The sequence below is a fragment of the Salvia hispanica genome, chromosome 3, assembly GCF_023119035.1.
Source record: "Salvia hispanica cultivar TCC Black 2014 chromosome 3, UniMelb_Shisp_WGS_1.0, whole genome shotgun sequence".
Classification (NCBI taxonomy): domain Eukaryota; kingdom Viridiplantae; phylum Streptophyta; class Magnoliopsida; order Lamiales; family Lamiaceae; genus Salvia; species Salvia hispanica.
Window position 1 is genome coordinate 34,687,008 of NC_062967.1, and position 21,092 is coordinate 34,708,099.

General features: G+C 36.5%; 2 protein-coding genes across 2 annotated transcripts; one reads left to right on the forward strand and one right to left on the reverse strand.

The window, feature by feature from the left end:
- Positions 1–1,184: 1,184 nt before the first annotated feature.
- Positions 1,185–4,470, reverse strand: LOC125213631. The gene is made up of 2 exons (XM_048114280.1): positions 3,806–4,470; positions 1,185–1,552 (listed from the first exon to the last, which is right to left on the reverse strand). The coding sequence occupies exons 1-2, from the start codon at positions 4,331–4,333 to the stop codon at positions 1,469–1,471; spliced, it is 612 nt and encodes a 203-aa protein (XP_047970237.1). The 5' UTR covers positions 4,334–4,470; the 3' UTR covers positions 1,185–1,468.
- A 7,070-nt stretch (positions 4,471–11,540) lies between these two features.
- On the forward strand, positions 11,541–19,496 carry LOC125209952. Its single transcript, XM_048109527.1, has 11 exons — positions 11,541–11,753; positions 13,400–13,486; positions 13,611–13,736; positions 13,846–13,998; positions 14,067–14,168; positions 14,237–14,416; positions 14,490–14,557; positions 14,654–14,759; positions 17,297–17,545; positions 18,575–18,664; positions 18,797–19,496. Exons 1-11 carry the CDS (start codon positions 11,541–11,543, stop codon positions 19,397–19,399), a joined length of 1,977 nt encoding a protein of 658 aa, XP_047965484.1. The 3' UTR covers positions 19,400–19,496.
- The last annotated feature ends 1,596 nt before the right edge of the window (positions 19,497–21,092 follow it).

Sequence of the window (21,092 nt, forward strand, 5' to 3'; positions counted from 1 at the left end):
ACAGATGTTTGTTACAGGGTGGTAGTAAACTATGACTTTCCGAATGGAGTTGAGGATCATGTGCACAGAATTGGAAGAAGTGGTGCCACTGGAGAGGCTTACACTTGTTTCGGTGATGAGGATGCAAGACATGCTTCCGATCTTGTCAAAATTCTGGAAGGAGCTAATCAAAATGTCCCTGCTGAAATGGCATCACGTGGTGGTGGGATGGAAAGAGGGAGGCGCCTGTGGGGCTCTGGCTCTTCAGGACGTGATGTCGGATTAAGTGGACGTAATGACTCTCCCTCCTGATAGACAGGACAAGTATATTATGTTTTGTATCCAAGTGCATTGTGTTATCCTTAAAGAAGTACGAAGCCCGGTCGGGATGCACTGTGTTACTTGGGCAAAAATCGTTGCAGGTCTGACTCGAGAACACGACGCTTACTTGGTTCGGCATTAAGGCCACATAATCCCACTCCAGAAAACTGGATTGAATTTGAAGTATAACTCTCTATTTCTTACTTGATGCCTCGGCTTTTAATTACACACGACAAACACTCTCAACAATCAAACCACAAATAGGCCAGACTTGTATTCATATAGACAAAGGGAAAAAAGTAGAGAATCAAAATCAACAACAGTTTGCCTACCATGTGGACCGTACGTGGCTTTCGACGTGCACCGTCTCACTCACCACCGGTCCACCGCCATTCCCTCAGCCGTGCCTCAGGTCCGCCCCAATAAAGTGCACTGTATGACTTATTCTAGAATAACATCTAAAACTACAGTATATTATAGTCTCAACTATAAGGAATTTTCAGATACAAATCTATCAGCAGCCAACCTTGCTCCTAAATCCTTTTTTTTTTTTTTAATTAAAAAACGAGGTTGAAATTCACACTAATATCTGTGTACAACTTCGTGATTCACAAATATTATTAGCTCAATACTTCTCTAAATATATGTACCCCCTCCGCCCCGCACTAATTGGCACCGGTTGACTTGGCACATGTTTTAAAAAATATAGTGGAAAGTGTATGGAAAAAGTTGATGTAATGTGAGTTCTACTTTTATATATCAATTTTATAATCACATGTGAGTGGAATGTGGAGTCGTTACCAAAAATAGGAAAAAAGTAAGGGTGCCAATTAGTTGGGGACGAATGAAAAAGGAAATTGGTGTCAATTAATGGGGATGGAGGGAGTCACAAAAGGGATATTCAAAAATATTTTTCTCTTTCAGTATTCAACATCTTTCATTTCTTTCCATTTATCCTGTGAATAAAACAGATGCACTCAATTTCTCAGCTCCATCCAACTGCAACCCCCACTCTTCTTGATCCCTTTCCGGTTCATCGCATCGACCCATCGCCCACCTCGAGGCATAGCTATTCGACATCAGGACATACTCCGCAACCTTTGAGAGCCTCTCAGACCACGCGTTCGCCTCAGGTTGGCACGGCATGCTCACTAAGAACTCTTCCGCCTCACGAAGACGCCCTGCTCGAGACAGCATGCTCACCATGCACGAGTAGTGCCTCTGTTTCGGCCTGATGCTGTGTATCCTCCCCCTTTTAGACAAGACCACAGTGAGAGCAAGCAACAACACTGACAGAAATAAGACCTCATATGCAAATCCAATATTTATCAAATGAAAAAAGATTGAAAACAAATTACATGGAAGCACAATGCATGCTCTTACAGTAGAGCATAAGTAAGAAACACAATGCTTGTTCTTAAAAATTACAACTCTAATACATTCTGAGCTAGCTCGGCCTTGCACTCCAATGTTTACCAAATTGCATTCTACTCCACATGAAGGTCTAATTTCTCTCCATATAGATCCTCACGTTCTTCTACTATCTTTTTCGCTGATGCCACAGCTGCTTCACTGCATATATACAATGAAATCGATTTCAGCGTTGCTATTTCTCCAACTTCAGATGAGATTTCCTCGAGTTCGGATAAATTATAGAGAATAAGCTTCTCGAGAAGTGGAAAGTGGGAGCTGTCTGACACAATCCAATTTTCTAGACCTCTACAACCCACCAAGTTAAGAAACTTGAGCTTCTTGAACTGGCCTTCAATTGTTTCCCACTTGCCTGTTTTGAAGAAACCATATTTTAATACAAGTTTCTCAAGAAGAGGTAATGAACCGATTTTAGGGAAGATGTCTTCCAACTTCATGCCAAACACCGTGCTGCTAAGGATACAAACAACCAACTTTCTGATAGAGTTGGGGAAATTAATCCTCAGCAAAAAGTCACCACATCGACGAAAGGTGCGGCAGCATAAGCTTTCCAATTTACTGAAGCATTGAAGATAGCTTAGACAGTTTTCTCCCTCCTTTTGATACCAAGTGTATGTTAAATGCAATTTCTTCACATTGGGAATTCTTTTAACCACCTCCTCATTCAATAACAAATCCTTAACTCCTTTGAGTGTTTGCAGATTCTCCATAATGACAATGTCACTATCGTCACTAGGAGGATTCGGGAGAATCAATTCGTTCACCACAAATTCAAGATGCCGAAGTTGATGCAGTTTCCAAATTTCATTTGGTACATGACGATCTTTCCAATAATATGAATAAATAATCAATGTCTGTAGATTCCAAAGTAGATCAATAGAACTAGAGAATTTGGACTCATGGTGAACATGGGTAACAAGGTACCGTGAGTTCACCAATTCAAACACATTTTCTAGGAAATAACTATCAGAAAGACGTGCTTTGAATGTCCTCAACAATCCAAGTTCTTGAGACGGTAGAACTTTGCCATCCTCAGGTAATGCTTTGTCGTAATCATATATTATGGAACGAGTATGTGACAAAGATCCTAACAACCTTGCAGTTTTAAGAACGACTCGACGCACGCTAATACTGGCCGGAGGATCATCTCTTATGACATGGTAAAATCTTTCCTTTTCAGCTTCTTTCAAACACAAATCTCTCAACAAATCATGAATTTTACAATACTTAATGTTTCCTATAGACCCCAATTCATCAACTAAAACAAGATTTCTATCAACAAATTCCTTAAAATACTCTTGTGCAAGTGTTTCCAAACATTTTCCACTCCTTGGTTTTAAAAATCCTTCAGAAATCCATAACTTTTCAAGCATTGACACACGAATACGGTAATCTTCCTTGAAAACACCCATATACAAAAAGCATGGCTTTAAATAGTTCGGCAGATAGATATAACTCATCCTCAATATTTTCAAGCAAAATCCATCGTTAGTGTTAATAACAATTGAATTTAAATTTTGCTCTATACGCTCCCAACATTCTTTTGTGCACTCAGATTTTGCCAAAAGACCTCCTATTGTAGTAATTGATAAAGGAAGTCCTTTACAATTTGCTACAATATTCTTTCCAATATTCTCCAACTCAATTGGACAACTTTCTTTCTTGAACACTATCTTACAAAATAAATCCCAACTACTGGCCTCATCAAGAAATTTCATGCCAATTATACAAGACTCGTTCAACTGAGAACTCAAGTCTGACAGCCTAGTTGTTACGATTATTCGACTCCCATTTTGGTTATCAGGACAGAAATTTTTTATCTTCTCCCACGCCTCTATGCTCCACATATCATCCATAATTATGAGATACCTTCTACCGAACAAAAATTGGTATAATTTTTGTCCCAGCTCATTCTCACTCAGATCACTACTTGATTCTCCACTAGATCGAAAAAGAACTTCTCTAAGTGTTTCTCTAACATTATATGTTTGAGAAATTGTAGTCCAAGCACGAATATCAAAACGCTCCTTAACAAGTGCATTCTCAAATAGATTCATGGCCAGAGTGGTCTTACCAATGCCACCCATCCCCGGATGGGGATGATTTGGCGGTAGAGTTGATCATTGGTGAGCTTATCCAAAACTTCAAGAAACACTTCGTCAGAGCCCACGATCACGCTTTCTTTCTCAGTGGGAGAAGACGCCGACAAGGCAGCAACGGGCTTCTGCTTGGTCCGAGCTTCAACTGCAATGCACTTCACCTCTTTGTTGATCAGATCCATTTCTTCAATCAGTTTCTGTAGATTGTGATAGAAGTTATGATCTGCAACGATTGTGGATCCACTGTGAATTTGATCCACGATATGGGATTCGATAACATCCTCAGCTGCGTAAACTGCATCAGCAATGCGACGCTCCAATGGATCAGCTTCGTGGCTATCAGCAAAAGGGGAAATATAGCAATCAAGAAAATCCTGCAAGAAAGTAATGTTTTGAGTGAGGGATTGAACTTGTATTTCGTTGATAGAAATGGGAGGAGAAGGATGTTTCTCGAGGGTATCTATGATATGCATAAGAGAAACCAGAGCTCCATAAGCAGCCATGATTAACAAGTGAATGAAACTAAGCTAATGTTTAGAAAGACAACCAATGTATTGGACGAAGAACGCGTGTGGAGCGTTCTTAAAATAAAAAAAAAGATGCTATATTTGTCGGATACACACTAATATAGGTTAAAGTGCCTTTAATTACTAGTCCAACTATTGATATGCGAACAAAGTGTGGCTAGCATTATATTTATAGGTTAAAGTTACTTTAATTATGTCTGCACATGATAATGCTAGAAAATGATAATGCTTCACCTAACATTTTATAATATTAATTTAATTCTAATATTATCATCTGGGATTCACCTAACATTTTTTTGAACTTCATCCATTAAAGGCGTGCTCCCCGGCGTGGAATGTGCTAAGAAATATTGAACGAAGCATCCTCTCCTTGCACTCCCGTTCGCGGACCGTGAGGGTTGACCGGATGATGATGAAACACAATTTATTTCGTAAGATGTTTTCCCTCCAATCAATGGATCGAAAGTTCAAGTGGAATCTTGTAAGTCTTTAAAATTCCACCACTAATGTAACAGCCCGCCCTCCTAGGGTACAATAAATGCGGCAGCTGCTACCCAAAATCGACTCCAAAGAAGTAAACATAGGCTAGGGTTCCATTTAAAGAGTATTGACCAAAAGAAATGAAAGAGATATCAGAGTATTTAATGCAACAACTTAACCTAAAAGTTCAAAAGAAGATAGATATCATAAATGAGAATCAAAACCTTAAGAGTACGACATAGTATCCAAGACAAAATCACAAGAAAAGACTAAGGCTTCAAACCGAAGGCAAGATGCAAATATTCCAAAGAGAAATTCTAAAGTGTATCAAAAATTCAGCGGAAAACGACCAAGAGAAAAGCATAGCTATGTATGGTGACACAACTACACTTAGAGTTCAACATATCCTCATTAATTAATTAAGCTGCTCAACACCCGCCACCACTCGTCATCATTCAACCTGCACATAAGGAAAACACATGCAGGGCTGAGTATTTTGAAATACTCAGTGAGCTCGTTGCCAAAACATTTTATAAGTTATGCCACCCTTACCAAGTGAACTCGAGTTTTTAAGCAGTTATAAAAGAATATCACGAGTATCACAAAATATATTTTCATAGACTGGCCAGTCAAAATAACCTCCCATTTTCTCATCACATTAACAATCATTCCATGGTGCGACGAAAGTGTGGCCACACTTTTCGCCCACGAGACCGGCCGACTAGCAAGGACGGCTCTCGATCCCATCGTGTACACAGCCTGGTAGGGTTTGCGGCCCATACTCAGACCCGAATTCGTATAAGCAGATCAGATATCACATAAAAACAAACATAGGTATGGCATAACAGTTAAACCACCCTTATAACACCGAATATCGTTTTGACAAAATAAAAGAGAGTTTTAAGAGTAAAGCCCACCTCGATTGCTTAGTTTTCAAGTAGTTTCGCTTTTCCGTTATCCGGCTTCGCAACCAAAGTTTCACCTTTTAATCACATAGGCACATATCACAAATTAGGTTCAATACTAGTCTTACTCATGCATGTCTTATTACTCTTCCCTCTTCCCAACGATTTATCTAAGCATTACTAAATAATCAAGATCATGTTTATCACACAAGATTATCTAACCATCAAACACACACTACACAACACCACAACACACACACACACGCCACACACACACACACGGCACACACACATACACATGTTCTCACATCCCTTTTTATCCCTCTTTCACTCAACTAAGATGCATGAGGTTTCAAGAAGACCGATTAATCGGTTGGAAGAAGAAAAAGAAGAGGTAGAAGAAGAACAACATAACTCTTAAACAAAATACCTCTTTAGCGAAAAACAATCGGTAGAAAACAAGTATTAGCCTTGATTCTTCAAAGTTCTTGGATTAAACTTCAATTTCTTCTCAAAGGATGAAGGATTAATGGAGTAATGTAGAAGAAAAATTGAGAGAGTGTATGGGGGTGAGGGGGCCGAAAATTTGGGGTCTAGGGTTGGGGTGTTCTCTTATTTATAGTGCTCAACAAGATCTTTAGGTAATTAGAATAGAATATTTGGTAAGATCTCATTCTCCCAATTAAATAATTAAATGAAATAATATTGTGAAGTAGGGAAGAAGAATTAACAAAAATAGAAGATGGCAATATCTCCTAATTTTCGAAAATTAGGCTAGGTAATTAGCCATGGTTTTGTTTTGGTATATTTTCCAAGTAGAATAAAATATTATGGAGCAAAATAAAAATAAGGAAAATTCTCCATGAGCAAGGTAAGGGGCGATTTCTAGCCTTTTAAATAAGGCATGGATTTTTGAATATTGACTAAAATAAAATAAGGCAAGATCTCTTGAAGTATGGAAAGATTTGGTAGAATAATTAAATTCTAGGTATGGAAGGAAATCAAGTAAGGAATCAAATAAAATAAAACAATTCATTCCTTCCCAAAAATAGTGATTTTCGAAAATCACTAGAAAAATAAGGGGCTCGATTTTTCCATCTCTAAACAAGGAAATAATTGGCTCTTGGAATTTAATTTGGATAATTATCCCAAGGATTAAATAAATTCCGGAAAAATAGAAATTCTTTCTCCAAGGGGTCTAGGGTTCGAAAATCACAAGAATTAGGGTGACAAGTATTTATGGAAATTTCTCTAATATTCTTACTCACCCTTAAACAATTAATTTACCACATAATCTCACAAATACATAAATCACATGCCACATCATTAAATCAAATAGGTTTGACTTTTCAAACTTTCAACACAAACCCTAACTCAAATTGACCATATCAACTCACGAAATAAAAGCATTCTCGATGCCCCGTCATCAAAATTAATTCTAGGGCTCAAAATTTAGGGTTCTAAAATCCGGGATGTTACAACTAATATATTTCATAAGTCACAAAAAATAGTCTACTTTTGTTATTTTGGTAGGTCTCTTAAAATTAGTCAATTTCTATTTCTGAAAACTTTTTCATCATAGATTACACTACCAACAATACTTTAATTATTTTCTTTTTAAATGTCACGACCATACTTTGCCATGGATAGCAAAGCCGGGAAACTGTGACTAGGGGTGGAAAATAAGAAGAGGGGAACGAAAAGAGGATAACCAATGACTGAATATTCTAGAAATGAAGTGGGAAACAATTTCAAACTAACTCTTAATCACTAGAACTTGAATGGAAATCTTGATTTTCAATAAATAATTATTATAGTATAGGAGAACAGTCTATGTTATCTAGAACCTTAGTATGCAGCAGAATGAACACGGTCACATGTATGGAAACATACACCTCTGGAGGCCTCTACTTAAAATAAGAAGAAAATCATAAACTCTACCTCAGCATTCACCACCATCACTGCTCAACATGCACATTTAGAAATATATGCAGGGTTGAGTACAAAGATACTCGGTGAACAAATTGCCGAAATATACACATATATATTTAAAATATTGTCATGCCATCATAGTAATACACAAGAGTTTTCTTTTAAAAGGTCTGAGCTTACTAAATTCTCTTTGAGCTAAAGTTCGACTGATCAGTTTAAGTTTTTCCCGTATTTCTGCCATATCTGAACACCAAGTGCCGTGGACATGGTGCTCTCCCACAGTCACCTACATCTTTCTCCAGCCGGGGAGGTGGCCACCTCCCAACGGCCTTCACTACATCATCTTTGTGCCGTGAAAGGTGGCCACCTTCCACGGTCATCTGTGTACACTAATCCGAGTAGGAACACCATCCTTACTCGGACCCAAATTCGATTCTTTAGTTCCAACCAAATAGATAGGCTTCATACACATAAAACAAATTATTTATTGCAAGACAACATTATTTGCATAACTAAGTATCATCTCAAAATATTTGACATTTTATCCACATTAGTACATAGGATAGAAAAATTCACCTCGTGCGTTTAAAATCCTAAACTCGGATTTCCATACTATGACTATAACTTGCTCTTCAATATAACCTTTTGAAAACAATAAAATATACTTAATCAGACTCATAGAAAACGTCTACTTAGAATGCATGCATCCTTACATGTGTTTTCGTTTTGTTCTTCGTTCTTTCTTAGGGACGTTATAAAATTCTTTTAGAGTATTAAATTATAACTGTGCTAAGTACTTACTTTTTCTTTCAATTTATGCATCGCATGATGTCGCGCGTCCCCAAAATCCTACACCCTCGACCCCATTACACTCATGGCGAAAGTCGCAATTAATTACATCTTAGGAATTTAATTAAGCGCGCTATCTATTTCAATACTTAAATTTGGAAAAAGAATCAATTAGCAAATTATTTAATCTTTCGAGAACTAATTGATAACTACAGCAAGTAATTAATTAATCCAATCAGTCTTTATTTAGTTCCAGCCCACCCCAAATATTTTACTCCTTCAGCCCAAAGTGCTCACTCAAAACATTATTTGGCCCTATTCTTTCAATAGTTACTTTACCACTGGAGGTTCAATATATAATTATGTGAGGTTTGTGTTTTTCATAAAGTTGGGCAAGAAAAGAAATATAGAAAAGGGCTAAGAGTTGTAGTTACCTGCTGTTGTTGAAAAACTACCTTTCTAACTCTTAACTCTCTCAAATCGTCTTTTGAAATTGAATCAAGTAATTGGATTGTTCTTTTTTTTGTGTGTGTGGGAACGAGAGTATATACATATGCATGAAAGATGGCATTTTGTTGGAGATTTTAAGGCGGTGAAGTGATTTGGCAAGAATTTGAGGAATCCACGTATGGAGTTGGGATATATTATATTGGGCTGCCATGTGCAAGAAAGAAAAGATGAGTCGGGCCTCTTCACAGTGACTCCAAAATTTATGAAGTGGGCTGGTATTTAATTGATATGCCCACACATGTACACAATAAAATTTAGGATCCTTTAGTGTAACCATGTACTCATTTATGTATGACATTTCAATTACTAAAATTTTATTAACTTATTTTATTCGTTAGGTCGTTTGAAATTTTCAGCCAAACATTTGATATCATTTCCCGAGTTTATCTGCTTCATGCTGAGTCAGCTGCCATTTCTTTATCTAATAACAGTGTGTATATGACGGGTGCACCAAAAGGGCCTCATATTAAAGACTTAGACGACAGAGGTGTTGATATTGTGGTCGATTGAATGATCTTTTGGAGTTTATCTCCATCAAATTTCATATTTGGTGTTGGATGAGGCAGACAGAATGCTAGATATGGGCTTTGAACCCCAAATTAGGAAAATTTTCTCCCTCCATTTGATACGAACAGTATGTTAAACGCAATTTCTTCATATTGGGAATTCTTTTAGCCACCTCCTCATTCAAAAGCAAAGCCTAAGTCCTTTGAGTGTCTACAGATTCTCCATAATGACAATGTCACTATCGTCACTAGGAGGATTCGGGAGATTCAATTCGCGCCCTATAAATTCAAGATGCCGAAGTTGATGCAGTTTCCAAATTTCATTTGGTACTTGACGATCGACTGGAGAAGATGAATATATAATCAATGTGAGAAGATGAATATGTAATCAATGTCTGCAGATTCCAAAAGGAGATCAATTGAACTAGAGAATTTGGACTCATCAAGAACATTGATAGCAAGGTACCGTGAGTTCACCAATTCAAACATATTTTCTAGGAAATACCACACAAAATCACATGCCCTGAATGTCCTCAACAATCTAAGATCGCGAGACAACATAACTTTAACTTTCTCATCCTCACTTGTAATTTTGGCATACTGACATATTATGGAACGAGTATGTGACAAAGATCTTAACAACCCTGCAGTTTTAAGAACGACTCGACGTTCTCTAATACTGGCCGGAGGATCATCTCTTACGACATGGTAAAATCTTTCCTTTTCAGCTTCTTTTATACACAAATCTCTCAACAAATCATGAATTTTACAATATTTAACATTTCCTATAGACCCCAACTCATCAACTAAAACGAGATTTCGATCAACCAATTCATTAAGATACTCTCGTGCAAGTGTTTCCAAACATTTTCCACTCCGTGGTTTTAAAAATCCTTCAGAAACCCATAGCTGCTCGAGCATTGACACACGGATACTGTAATCTTCATCGAAAACACCCATAAGCTTTAAGTAGTTTGGCAGATAGATATAGCTCATCCTCAATATTTTCAAGCAAAATCCATCATTAGTGTTAATAACAATTGAATTCAAATTTTGCTCTACGCTCCCAACATTCTTTTGTGCATTCAGATTGTGCCAAAAGACCTCCTATTGTAGCAATTGACAAAGAAAGTCCTTTATAATTTGCTACAATATTCTTTCCAATCTTCTCCAACTCAATTGGACAACTTTCTTTCCCGAACACAGTCTTACAAAATACTCCCTCCGTCCCATTGAAGATGACTCACTGACCTTTTTGGTTTGTCCCAACCAAGATGACTCATTACTTAAAATGGAAACACCTTTTATCTCTACTTTATTCTCTCTCTCTTACTTTACTCTCTCATCTTAACACACAAATTAATTGCATAAAATCTCGTGCCGCCCAAGGAAGGGGTCATCTTCCTTGGGACGGAGGGAGTAGTTCCCAACTACTAGCCTCATCTAAAAATTTCATGCCAACTATACAAGACTCGTTCAATTGAGAACTCAAGTCAGACAGCCTAGTTGTTACGATTATTCGACTCCCATTTTGGTTATCAGGAAAGAAATTTTTTATCTTCTCCCACGCCTTTATGCTCCACATATCATCCATTATTACGAGATATCTCCTACCGAACAGAAACTGGTATAATTTTTGTCCCAACTCATTCTCACTCAGATCACTACTTGAATCAACTCCACTTGCTCGAAAAAGAACTTATCTAAGTGTTTCACTAATATTATAAGTTTGAGAGATTGTAGTCCAAACACGCTTATTAAAGCGCTCCTTAACAAGTGCATTCTGAAATAGATTCATGGCAAGAGTGGTCTTACCAATGCCACCCATCCCCGTGATTTGTTGGAGGATATTGAATCCTCCGATATATCGACCCACACTGAGCCACCTTCAGGTACTCCTCCAACTCGTAGTCAGTACGCCCTGTTGCGTACTCTTTGTTAAGCTCGTGGGACTGGGACCAATGGCGCCTTTTCTTTCCGCGCCATCTTCTTCCTCCTCCTTGGTGGCGGCGGCGTAGGGGCAGGAGGTTGCCCACAACTAGGCTCCATTTCCTCGACCCGATGCTCATCAGTGCCGAAGAACGGATCGAACTCAGAGTCCGAGACGAAAGTGGATCCTACAGATCCAGGCGTCTCAACCCGGTAGTCTTCGTGGACGGGCCATCGGGCGTCACCGCCACCGCCGCCGCCGCCGCCGCCACCGCCGCCAAACATGGGCATATCGTCGTCGACATTACGGGGGGTTTGGGAATTGACTCGGATCCATTGTTGAAAGTGTGAATATTGAGAGAATAGAGAAGAGAAAGTGAAAGATTTGGTGTGTGAAAAGTGAAGAAAAATGGAGTGTTTATAGTGGTTTAATTAGGATTTAAATAATTTAAAATAAAAAAAAATGGAAAATGATCGGGCTCGGGCTCAGGCATCGGCCTGCAATGGGCGCCCGATCTCACGCCCGATGGATCAGGCCAGAGATGGGGCGCGACCGAACTCTCGGTCGTCTTCGGGCGTGAGATCGGGCATCTATTGTGGATGCTCTAATAATGTACTATCTTAGTTGCATTTAGATACACTTTCTAATAGTATCTCTAATTTGCACTTAGGGATGTTTTTTAGTGTCTCCAAATTTTATTTGTTGAGCGCTTTTTTAAAGTGTCCTAAACTTAATTCAGTGACGTTCTTATTTGCTTTCTTATCTTTATTTGGCTAATCAATAATAGGGTGATATATTTTGGAAAAAAAAAATTTAGGGTCTATAATATAATAAAAAAGTATCCTTAGCTATTACTCTCGTCATCCCAAAGAATATGCACTTTGGGTTCGACACAAGTTTTAATGCAAAATTGGTAAAGTAAGAGAGAGGTAGAGAGAAAAAGTAATTAAAGTATTGTTAATGGAGAATGAGTCTCACCTCATTGGAGAGAAAAAATGTTTATAAAATTGAAAAATGCATATTTTTGTGGGATGTACTAAAAAGTAAAGAATGAGTCCCACCTCATTGGAGTATTCTTCTTGTTGTCTGTATAAATAAAGTTAAATGGTTAATTATCGGGCGAAGCCACGTTAGGTTAGGAGGGCATGATCCCCCCTCCAATTTTATTATTTATACTATACATAAGAATATAACATACATATTGTGAAATTGAACGAGTAGATGAATAACGCAGGTGGTTTCTATAGCATTAGAACCCACCCGAAGATGAGATGTACTACTAATATTCAAATCCTTCCATGGACGCATTTCAATCCCTTGTAATTTATTTTCATTTATTCTCAATAAATGTTTAGATACATTTTATGATATTTAATAAAGCTTTCCTCTATTTTAAAAAATTATATTCTTTAATTTGTTCATCTATTATTTATATTTAATTTCATTTAATTTCTCCGGCTACATATAAATGTAACATAATATACTATTAAGAAATTCTATATAGTCAATGTTTTTTAATAAAAAAATATACAGTAGTATTTTATAATTCAATTTTTTATTAAAAAATTTTTAGTAGGACAAAATAAATAATTTATGTACAATGCTTAGATGTTAATTAAAAATGTTATTAATAATTGTGACAACATCCTCTTTCCTAACATTATCGTTTTTTTTAGATTGAAATTGTTTCAAATTTATATGACCAATATGCTTTTATTTAGACGAAAATAACTTAACCACCATTCTCATTATTGTATCGTATTCTTATGACCCATGCATGAGAACTTAATTTTTTAATAGTATTATAGGTTGATAATCTTGTTTAAGTCATTGTTTGTTTTGTTTCTTGTAATAACTTTCACTTGGGGTTTGAGAAATATTCTTAAATCATTATTAGCCAAAGACACTGATATGATCTTTTGGCTACTGTATTAACTTATGAATATATAATCTTGTGAGATCAATCTCTTTGCTGCTTTCCATTTTGCAGCCAAATTTTTCTTGTGCAGTTGTGGACACCCCTCTTGTATGTGCAGTCAAGTCTCTTTCATTTGAATGCCTGAAATTGCTGCTTGAGGTATGTTTGGTGAATGGAAATGCCTATCTTGTCTAATTCTGTTAGGGATTGAAGTATGTTTTTTTTTGTGATAAATGATTCCATCATGTTTAGTGGATTTAATCAAATGGAAATCTCTTTGCAGGGTAAAGCAGACCCAAATTTTTATGTCGCTGGATTAAGTCCTATGCAATATGCTGCAAAAGAAGGAGACACAAAATTTCTTGAGTATTTGATTAAAGCTAAAGGAGATCCAAATTCGTCTGACAAAGTTAATTTCTATGTTTCCCTTGGTTTATTACTACCTTCTTTGGATCTTGTTGCTTCATCCTGATGTTATCAGCAGGACACTTATTTGCATAGTTAATGACGACTTTCAGGATATACATAGACCGATTGAGGAAGCTGCTTTGGTGCATGATCGTGCAGCTGTGGAGGTTTTGTTTCCAGTGACTGAACAGCTTGCACATTATCCGAATTGGACTGTTGATGGCATAATCGAGTACACTCATTCTGAAGAATATAAAAAAATGGTCTGAAACTACTTTTTCATTGTGTCACAACTCAACAACACTTTGATCTCTCATCACATATCTTGCAGAGTCAGGAGAAATTGACAAAGCGCTTAAGTGTAATAGACTTCGGAGGGTTGCTTGATGCGGGCAATAAGAATTACTACCGAGCAATCTTTCATTATAGAATGGTAAACCTGTCTTTTACCTCATGAGTTGGCAGCCATGTTTCGTAGGTAATACTATATGTGATGCGTAGGCTTCTCATCTTGATCCATCTAACGCCACATGGGTATCGACGCGAAGCATGTGGGAAGCACGCACACATAAAAGCATTAATGCTCTGTTAGATGCTCAGCAATGCTTTAGGCTCAAGCCACACTGCCCCGTCCCTTACGACAGAGGAGACAATGCTGCTGCAGCGAATGAGATATTCAAGGTGATCGTCAAACTCCAATCTGCATCAGTGGTATGCATTCGTAATCTAACGTTTAATGATTGTGTTTGTGAAGAAATTCCTCAAGGCAGGCCTAGCCTTCTCGTTGGATCCTTATGAAAGGAAAAAGTGTCACGCATTTAGGTAAATACTTGTATTTTTTATTTTTTATTTTGGTTACCAAAATATACAGGTACAATACGTGTAATTAAATAGTAATGTTTTGGTTTTTGGTTGCAGAATTACTATGTTCGATTACTTTGCTTGGTTGAGTCAGATGAGCAGCGCCGAAGAGATTTTTAGCTGTGATGATGATCAACACTGTAGAATTTCCCCATTTTTTGGAGTAAATAATATCGCATCATATTCCATTGCCACTCATATACTAAATGGTAGTAATACTTATCACCTCATGCTTTGTCCTCGGTAATTTTATGCTTGGTGGAAAATGAGGAATACAAAATTAATGAAACTGCTATTTTTAGAAACTTATTTCACTGCACGTTACACTATTGATAAAGTGAGTTTCATTACCTTACCTTCTACTATTAGATTTTGAAATATCACTATTTCAATTATTAGAATGTCCATAATAGGGAGCCGTGGCTCCCGATTAGGGGCTTGGCTGGGCTGCGGCGGGGTTAGAGGACATGTGGGCGCGCCACCTAGTCGGCGCGGATAGGGATATTGGGCGCAGGCCGCGGCGTCTTATTGTGGCGGCCGAGAGCCGCAACTCTGCCCAAGTTTTTATTTTTTCTTATTTATTTCCTATAAATATACCAATTCCTCTCAATTTTTTCGCCTCATTCCAATCTCCACTCTTTTCAATTATCTCTATTCCCCTTTCTATAATACAACGAAGATTTGGTTTTAATAATTTTTTATTAAATTATGCGTTTTTTTCTAATTATTATAGTCCGATAATTTTTATTCTAATTAAATTAAAATATACCAAGAATTAAAAAATAATTGGATTTGTGGCTTGGAATTGTCCACTATTAGGGTGGACAAGTATTTTGGTGACTCTGGACAAGTTTTTGTGGCTTGAGCTTGGTCATAGTCTTTTCTATTGTGGAGACTCTTATTCGTCTTTCTTTCTCATATTTTACAAATTTTATTTAAAATTCATGTAATATGTATTAAACACATATGCACCTTAAAAGACAAGAAAGCTGAATGGCCAAATAACTGACTAATAGGCTAAACTTGGATGTGTATATGTGGGCTTTTAGAATTAATTGGGCTAGAAAATATTTACAACGAATTAGATCATTGGCCCTTGCTCGGCCTTAAATGGGCCGCCGATCGGGCCCTATAATTGATTACAATTATTCAGAAATGATTCGTCCTGCACTCTAACTTATAATAGTGAAACTAGATTTGATTTGTAATTTCTAAATTCTAAATGAATGCAAAAGTTCAAATAGCTCCTTCCCTTTTCTTTTTCTTGTCTTTTTTTTATTCGACAATGTGAGTTCATTTCATCTTTATATCCGACAATGGGTCAAAATGAGTTATTCTTCCCAATAAAAAAAAGGTGTTCAAAACAGTGCAATGGCTACACTTTGACTCGTATAATAATAATAGTGACTCAACATTCCAAATCATACACACTTCTCCAGTCAAAGTTAAATGTTCCATGCAAATACTTCTTTTTGGGTACGTCCGCTATTATATACTTCATCCGTCCCCAATTAAGAGTCACACTTTTCCATTTCGGTTCGTCCCCAATTAAGAGTCATATTTTATTTTTACCATAAATAGTAAGTAGGTCTCACATTCCACTAACTCAATTCAGTCACATTTTATTATAAAACCAATATGAAAAAATGAATCTCACATTCCACTAATTTTTTCAACCAACTTTTCTTTACATTTCTTAAAATCCGTACCCGGTCAAATTGTGACTCCTAATCGGGGATGGAGGTAGTATTTTATCTTGTTTTTACATTTTTGCAGATCATTCAATTCATATTTTATTACTCCCTCCGTCCCACAAAAGATGTCACACTTGTGGGACGGCACGAGATTTTAGGAGGTTTTATTTTGTGTGTTAAATGGAGAGAGAAAATATTATTTTATATTCATGTAAGAAAGAACTTTTTTCAAAAATGAAAATATGACATCTTTTGTGGGATAAACTAAAAAGGAAAGTGTGACATCTTTTGTGGGACGGAGGGAGTATAAATTTAATACCAAAAAATATAAACATGCAATTATAATAAGAAATTGGTAAAATAAAAGATAGAATAAAAAATAATAATTAGGAATGCAAGAGTAATAATTTGAGGGAAACTTTTGAGTTTTGAAATGAGTTCTTTATCTGTCATTCTCGTACGTTTCTGCATCACTATTTTTCATGAACGTTCTACAATGACAACATAAGAGATTTTCTAAATACAAAAAGTGACGACAATAAAAAGAAGGAAAAGAAAAATATTTATGCCCTTTTAAGACTGAGGGGTAAAAAAAAAGGGAAAAATGACTTCAAATGATATCTTTGCAAATTTAGGAAAATAAAAGGATCAAACGCCATGATCAATTCTAAAGTTTTAACGAGAGTTTCTTGGAAATTTTGGTTCTTATATATTTGAAGCAAGCACAAGCTTTTCAGTCCATCCACTTTCAGTATTATTATAAACAGTTTTGGCAACACTCCTTTTTTCTCTTATACGCTGCATGGCCTTTAAATTAATGTTTATTTCAAATAAACATTAATTTTCAAAGATACACTCATGCTTCTTTATAAACCCGAAAATTATGTCACGATGAAATTCAATCATCTTTTCTTTTATGGTTAGTTCCGTAGTCATGACTATTCTTATCTCTTCATCGGTTGCCTATTTTATTACTTAAAATTCTGTTTACTCTTATATTTCTCAGTCCAGTCCTTGCACTTTAAATATATTCTGCTTCATCGATCGAGTTTCATCTTCTTCTTTCATGCGAAACGAAAAAGAAGTGCAAAAGATGAAAAGCTTGTCGAAGCAGAACGAGAATCTGGTCGACGAGGAGGAATCTTCAGATAAAATCGAAGCAGAGGTTGAACATGAATGGCATAGGTCGGATTCAAGCATGAACTCACCCGAACCAGGAGTAAGCTCATACTCCCTCCATCGCAAAATTGAACAGGTATTTCTGTTTCAAATTATTCCCTTTTATTTCTAAAGTTTCCAATATTACTCATTTTTATGTAATTTACTTTGCTATCTTTGATTATTTTGGAATATTTATTTATTTTTAGGCAATGTACTTTGCTATCTTTTATTATTTTGAAATATATATATAATTGAATGAAGTATATTTATGTAAATGTTGATAATATTACTTTCTGAATATGTTGTACTATTAGTAAATTTAATTGTAAAATTTGTCACTCCATTTACCATAAAAAAATGATACTCCGTATAATATAAATTGTCAAATAAATCACGAAAAAAGAACAAATTCTGGTCCGTTTCACAGTTTAAAAAAACTTAATTCTGGCGAAATAAATTATTAAACTATGTTAGGAATGTTAACTTCTATTCTCCTTAGGGTGATACTCCCTCCGTCCCGCTTTAGCAGTCCCAGTTACTTTTGAGCACTCGTTTTGTAAATAAATAGTTGAAGTAGAGAAATGGTAAAGTAAGAGATAGAATAATGCAGAGAAGAGTGTTTATATGAATGATGATTTAATTAAAATTGGTTGCTACATTTTCTTGTATTTCACCGAAAAGAGATAGATGTGATAATTGTGAAAATAGCAAACACTGTAATTTATAATTCTAGTTGGCTTAGCTTGGATATAAAAATTAGTTTTTATTATAATTTACACATGGGTTGATATACTCATGTCATTATGTTGTGATATTTTTAATACACATAGTTGAGATAGTTATTAGGATGTGTTGATATACTTATGCCATTATATTGATATTTTTGATACACAGAAGTTGAGATATTTTTTTATCACATCCCTATATTTCATAATTTTGACTTGGGATTTTTTGCATTTCTTGGAATAGGCTCTCAATGTACCCCAAAGCGTGATGTCTGATGATTTGAAGATGATGACCCAGAACCGGAGAAAGATAAAATCCTTATTTAATCGAAGAAAGATAAAATCTTTGGTTAATCGATGCTGTAAAGAAGATGAGCTGTGCCTTAACCTGGGACCAGAGGGTCGAAACTAAGGCGGTTAACAACAAGGAAATGACAGCTCTTGATGTTTTTTATGAAAAAAGGAAACATAAACTATCTTTTGCAAAGGTATGTATGTACAGTTAGTTAACTATCTCACAATGTGTTTTCATTGATGGAAAACAAAGGAATACATATATTTCCCCATCTTTTTGCAAAGAATACAATCCTAATATATTGATATCTCTGTGTGGGTTTCAGCATTTGACTTTGGCTGCTCTACATGCTGCATCTGTTCCTCAAAATTCAGATTCAGATAGAAAGGTGAATGTCAACTTGAATGTCTTTAAGGAAAGAGTAAACACTTTCCTGGTTATGGCAACTCTGGTCGCCACAGTAACTTTTGCAGCTGGTTTCACCATGCCCGGTGGCTACATTAGCTCTGAAACTAGCAATGAATTGGGCATGGCAGCGATGTGGAAAGACACGGTATTCCACGTTTTTGTTTTCTGCGACACTATAGCCATGTATACTTCAATCCTTGCTGTCACAACTCTCATATGGGCCCAGTTAGGTGATATTACCTTAGTTTTCTCTGCCCTCTACATTGCGGTACCGTTGCTTGGTGTTGCTCTGATCATGATGTCTATGGCTTTCACAGCTGGAGTTACCATAGTTCTTAGCAAACTCAGATGGCTCCAAATCACTGTGCTTGCCATGAGTACATCTTTCATTGCCCTATTGCTTCTCCTCCTGATTCTTTTGTGCGCACCACTCGGTGCAAGGAGTCGGATACTACGGTATCTTTCTTACTACCCATTTTGCTTGCTCGTATTAGTTACTAGCACAAAGCCGAATCACTGAAGGCTGAGGCACCACCTATTCCACATTGTGGCTCTATATCATATCTAGTTATTTATGTTTGGTATGTACTTTTAAGGCTGAGGCACCACCTATTCCACATTGGGTTTGAGGCTATGCTTGTTTGTTGGGTTGAAGGCTGGGTTGGAGGCTATGCTTGTTTGTTGGGTTGGAGTCTATGCTTGTTTGTTGGGTGTGGAGGCTGCGGTTGTTTCATGGGTTGGAGGCTGTGATTTTTTGCTTGAGTTGGAGGTTGTGGTTCTAGGTTGGGTGAGAGGCTGTGGGTGTTGGTGTGGATGATTGTTGGGTTGGAGGCTTTTTGCATTTGCCCTATGATTGTTGTTGCTCATGTGTTGCTAATTGAGATGATGCTATTTATGTTGCTGCTATTGATTTGTGCTTTTGATATTGAGCTGATGCTAATTCAGAAATGTTATTGATCTGTTCCATGTGATGCTTTGCTATGTGTTAGTAAGCCACCCCTCTTGTTAGGTTAGGAGGCTTATGTGTGACTTAATTTGCTCCCTATGATGAGTTGCTAGTACTAATCTGTTATGCTTTGCTATGTGTTACTAAGCCACCCCTCTTGTTAGGTTTGGAGGCTTATGTGTGACTTGATCTGCTCCGTATGATGAGTTGCTTGATCTGTTCCATGTGATGATAAATGCCCTTATGATCGTTACAATTATCCGAAAAAATGCTAATAGTACTTAGTATAGCACGTGAGGAATGGCAAAACGTTACTATTTAATTGTGAAATTAATGAATTCTAATATGCACTGATAATATGATATGCAATTACACCAAACGATAAACCAACGCCAACAATCTATAAAATTTACTTCATGCCTAATGTTTGGCAGATTGTCAAACATGCATTTAATATCAAAGTTAGTGATATTTTACACATTGCTCTTATCATAAAATAATTGACTGCAATTTATATTAATTACTCCCTTCGTCCCACAAGAATATACACTCTTTTTTTTAGTCCATCCCACAAAAATATACATTTTCTAATTTTGAAAACTATTTTCGAATGAGGTGTGACACAAATTTTAAGAAATGTAGTAGAAAATGAGGGGAAAAGGTAGTTGGAAGGTGAGAAAGCGAGTTCAATTAGTTTTATAGTAAAATGTAAATGAAATAAAATTAGTGGAATAGACGAAAATGACAAAATTGGACACTTATTGGTCGACAGAATAAATATAATTTTAGCATATATTGTTGGATTGATTTAGAAATAATCCCATTGATATAAGGCATTCAAAAAAGAATATAAAAAATTACAAGATCTATAAATACCACATATTGAAAAATAGAGAGAGTAGTGTATATAGAATATTGTTAACTGTGACATATGTATAGAGAGAGGGTTCTCTCTTTATCCAACATCAAAGTACCGTTAGAGATAGGCTCCTCCATCTTCATCCTTCAGGCATCACCTGGCAGTGCCATTGATACGCTCGGATTTTGCACTATTTTAATGTCATTATTTGATCGTTTTTTATGTCAAAGTCACGTTACATGTCCGTTATTTGCATATTTTATCTATTTTTGTATTTTAACGTGTTTTGTGAGAAATTTGCATATTTGAGTCGGAAAAGGGAGTCAAAACGCGAAATCTGAAAATCTGGAGTTTCAGGCAGCGACCGCCGGCGCTCGGCGACCATCATTCTGCAGCGGTCCGCCTCGG

What these genes read in the sequence shown, in the direction of transcription:
- LOC125213631 (XM_048114280.1), bottom strand. Translation starts at nt 4,333, where the DNA reads ATGGCTGCTTATGGAGCTCTGGTTTCTCTTATGCATATCATAGATACC. An exon ending in TCCGGGGATGGGTGGCATTG is followed by an intron (nt 1,553 to 3,805) that starts GTAAGACCACTC and finishes CTTGTCTAAAAG; the next exon opens with GGGGAGGATACACAGCATCA.
- LOC125209952 (XM_048109527.1), top strand. Translation starts at nt 11,541, where the DNA reads ATGCTCATCAGTGCCGAAGAACGGATCGAACTCAGAGTCCGAGACGAA. An exon ending in ATCCAAATTCGTCTGACAAA is followed by an intron (nt 13,737 to 13,845) that starts GTTAATTTCTAT and finishes GACGACTTTCAG; the next exon opens with GATATACATAGACCGATTGA. An exon ending in CAGCGAATGAGATATTCAAG is followed by an intron (nt 14,417 to 14,489) that starts GTGATCGTCAAA and finishes GTGTTTGTGAAG; the next exon opens with AAATTCCTCAAGGCAGGCCT.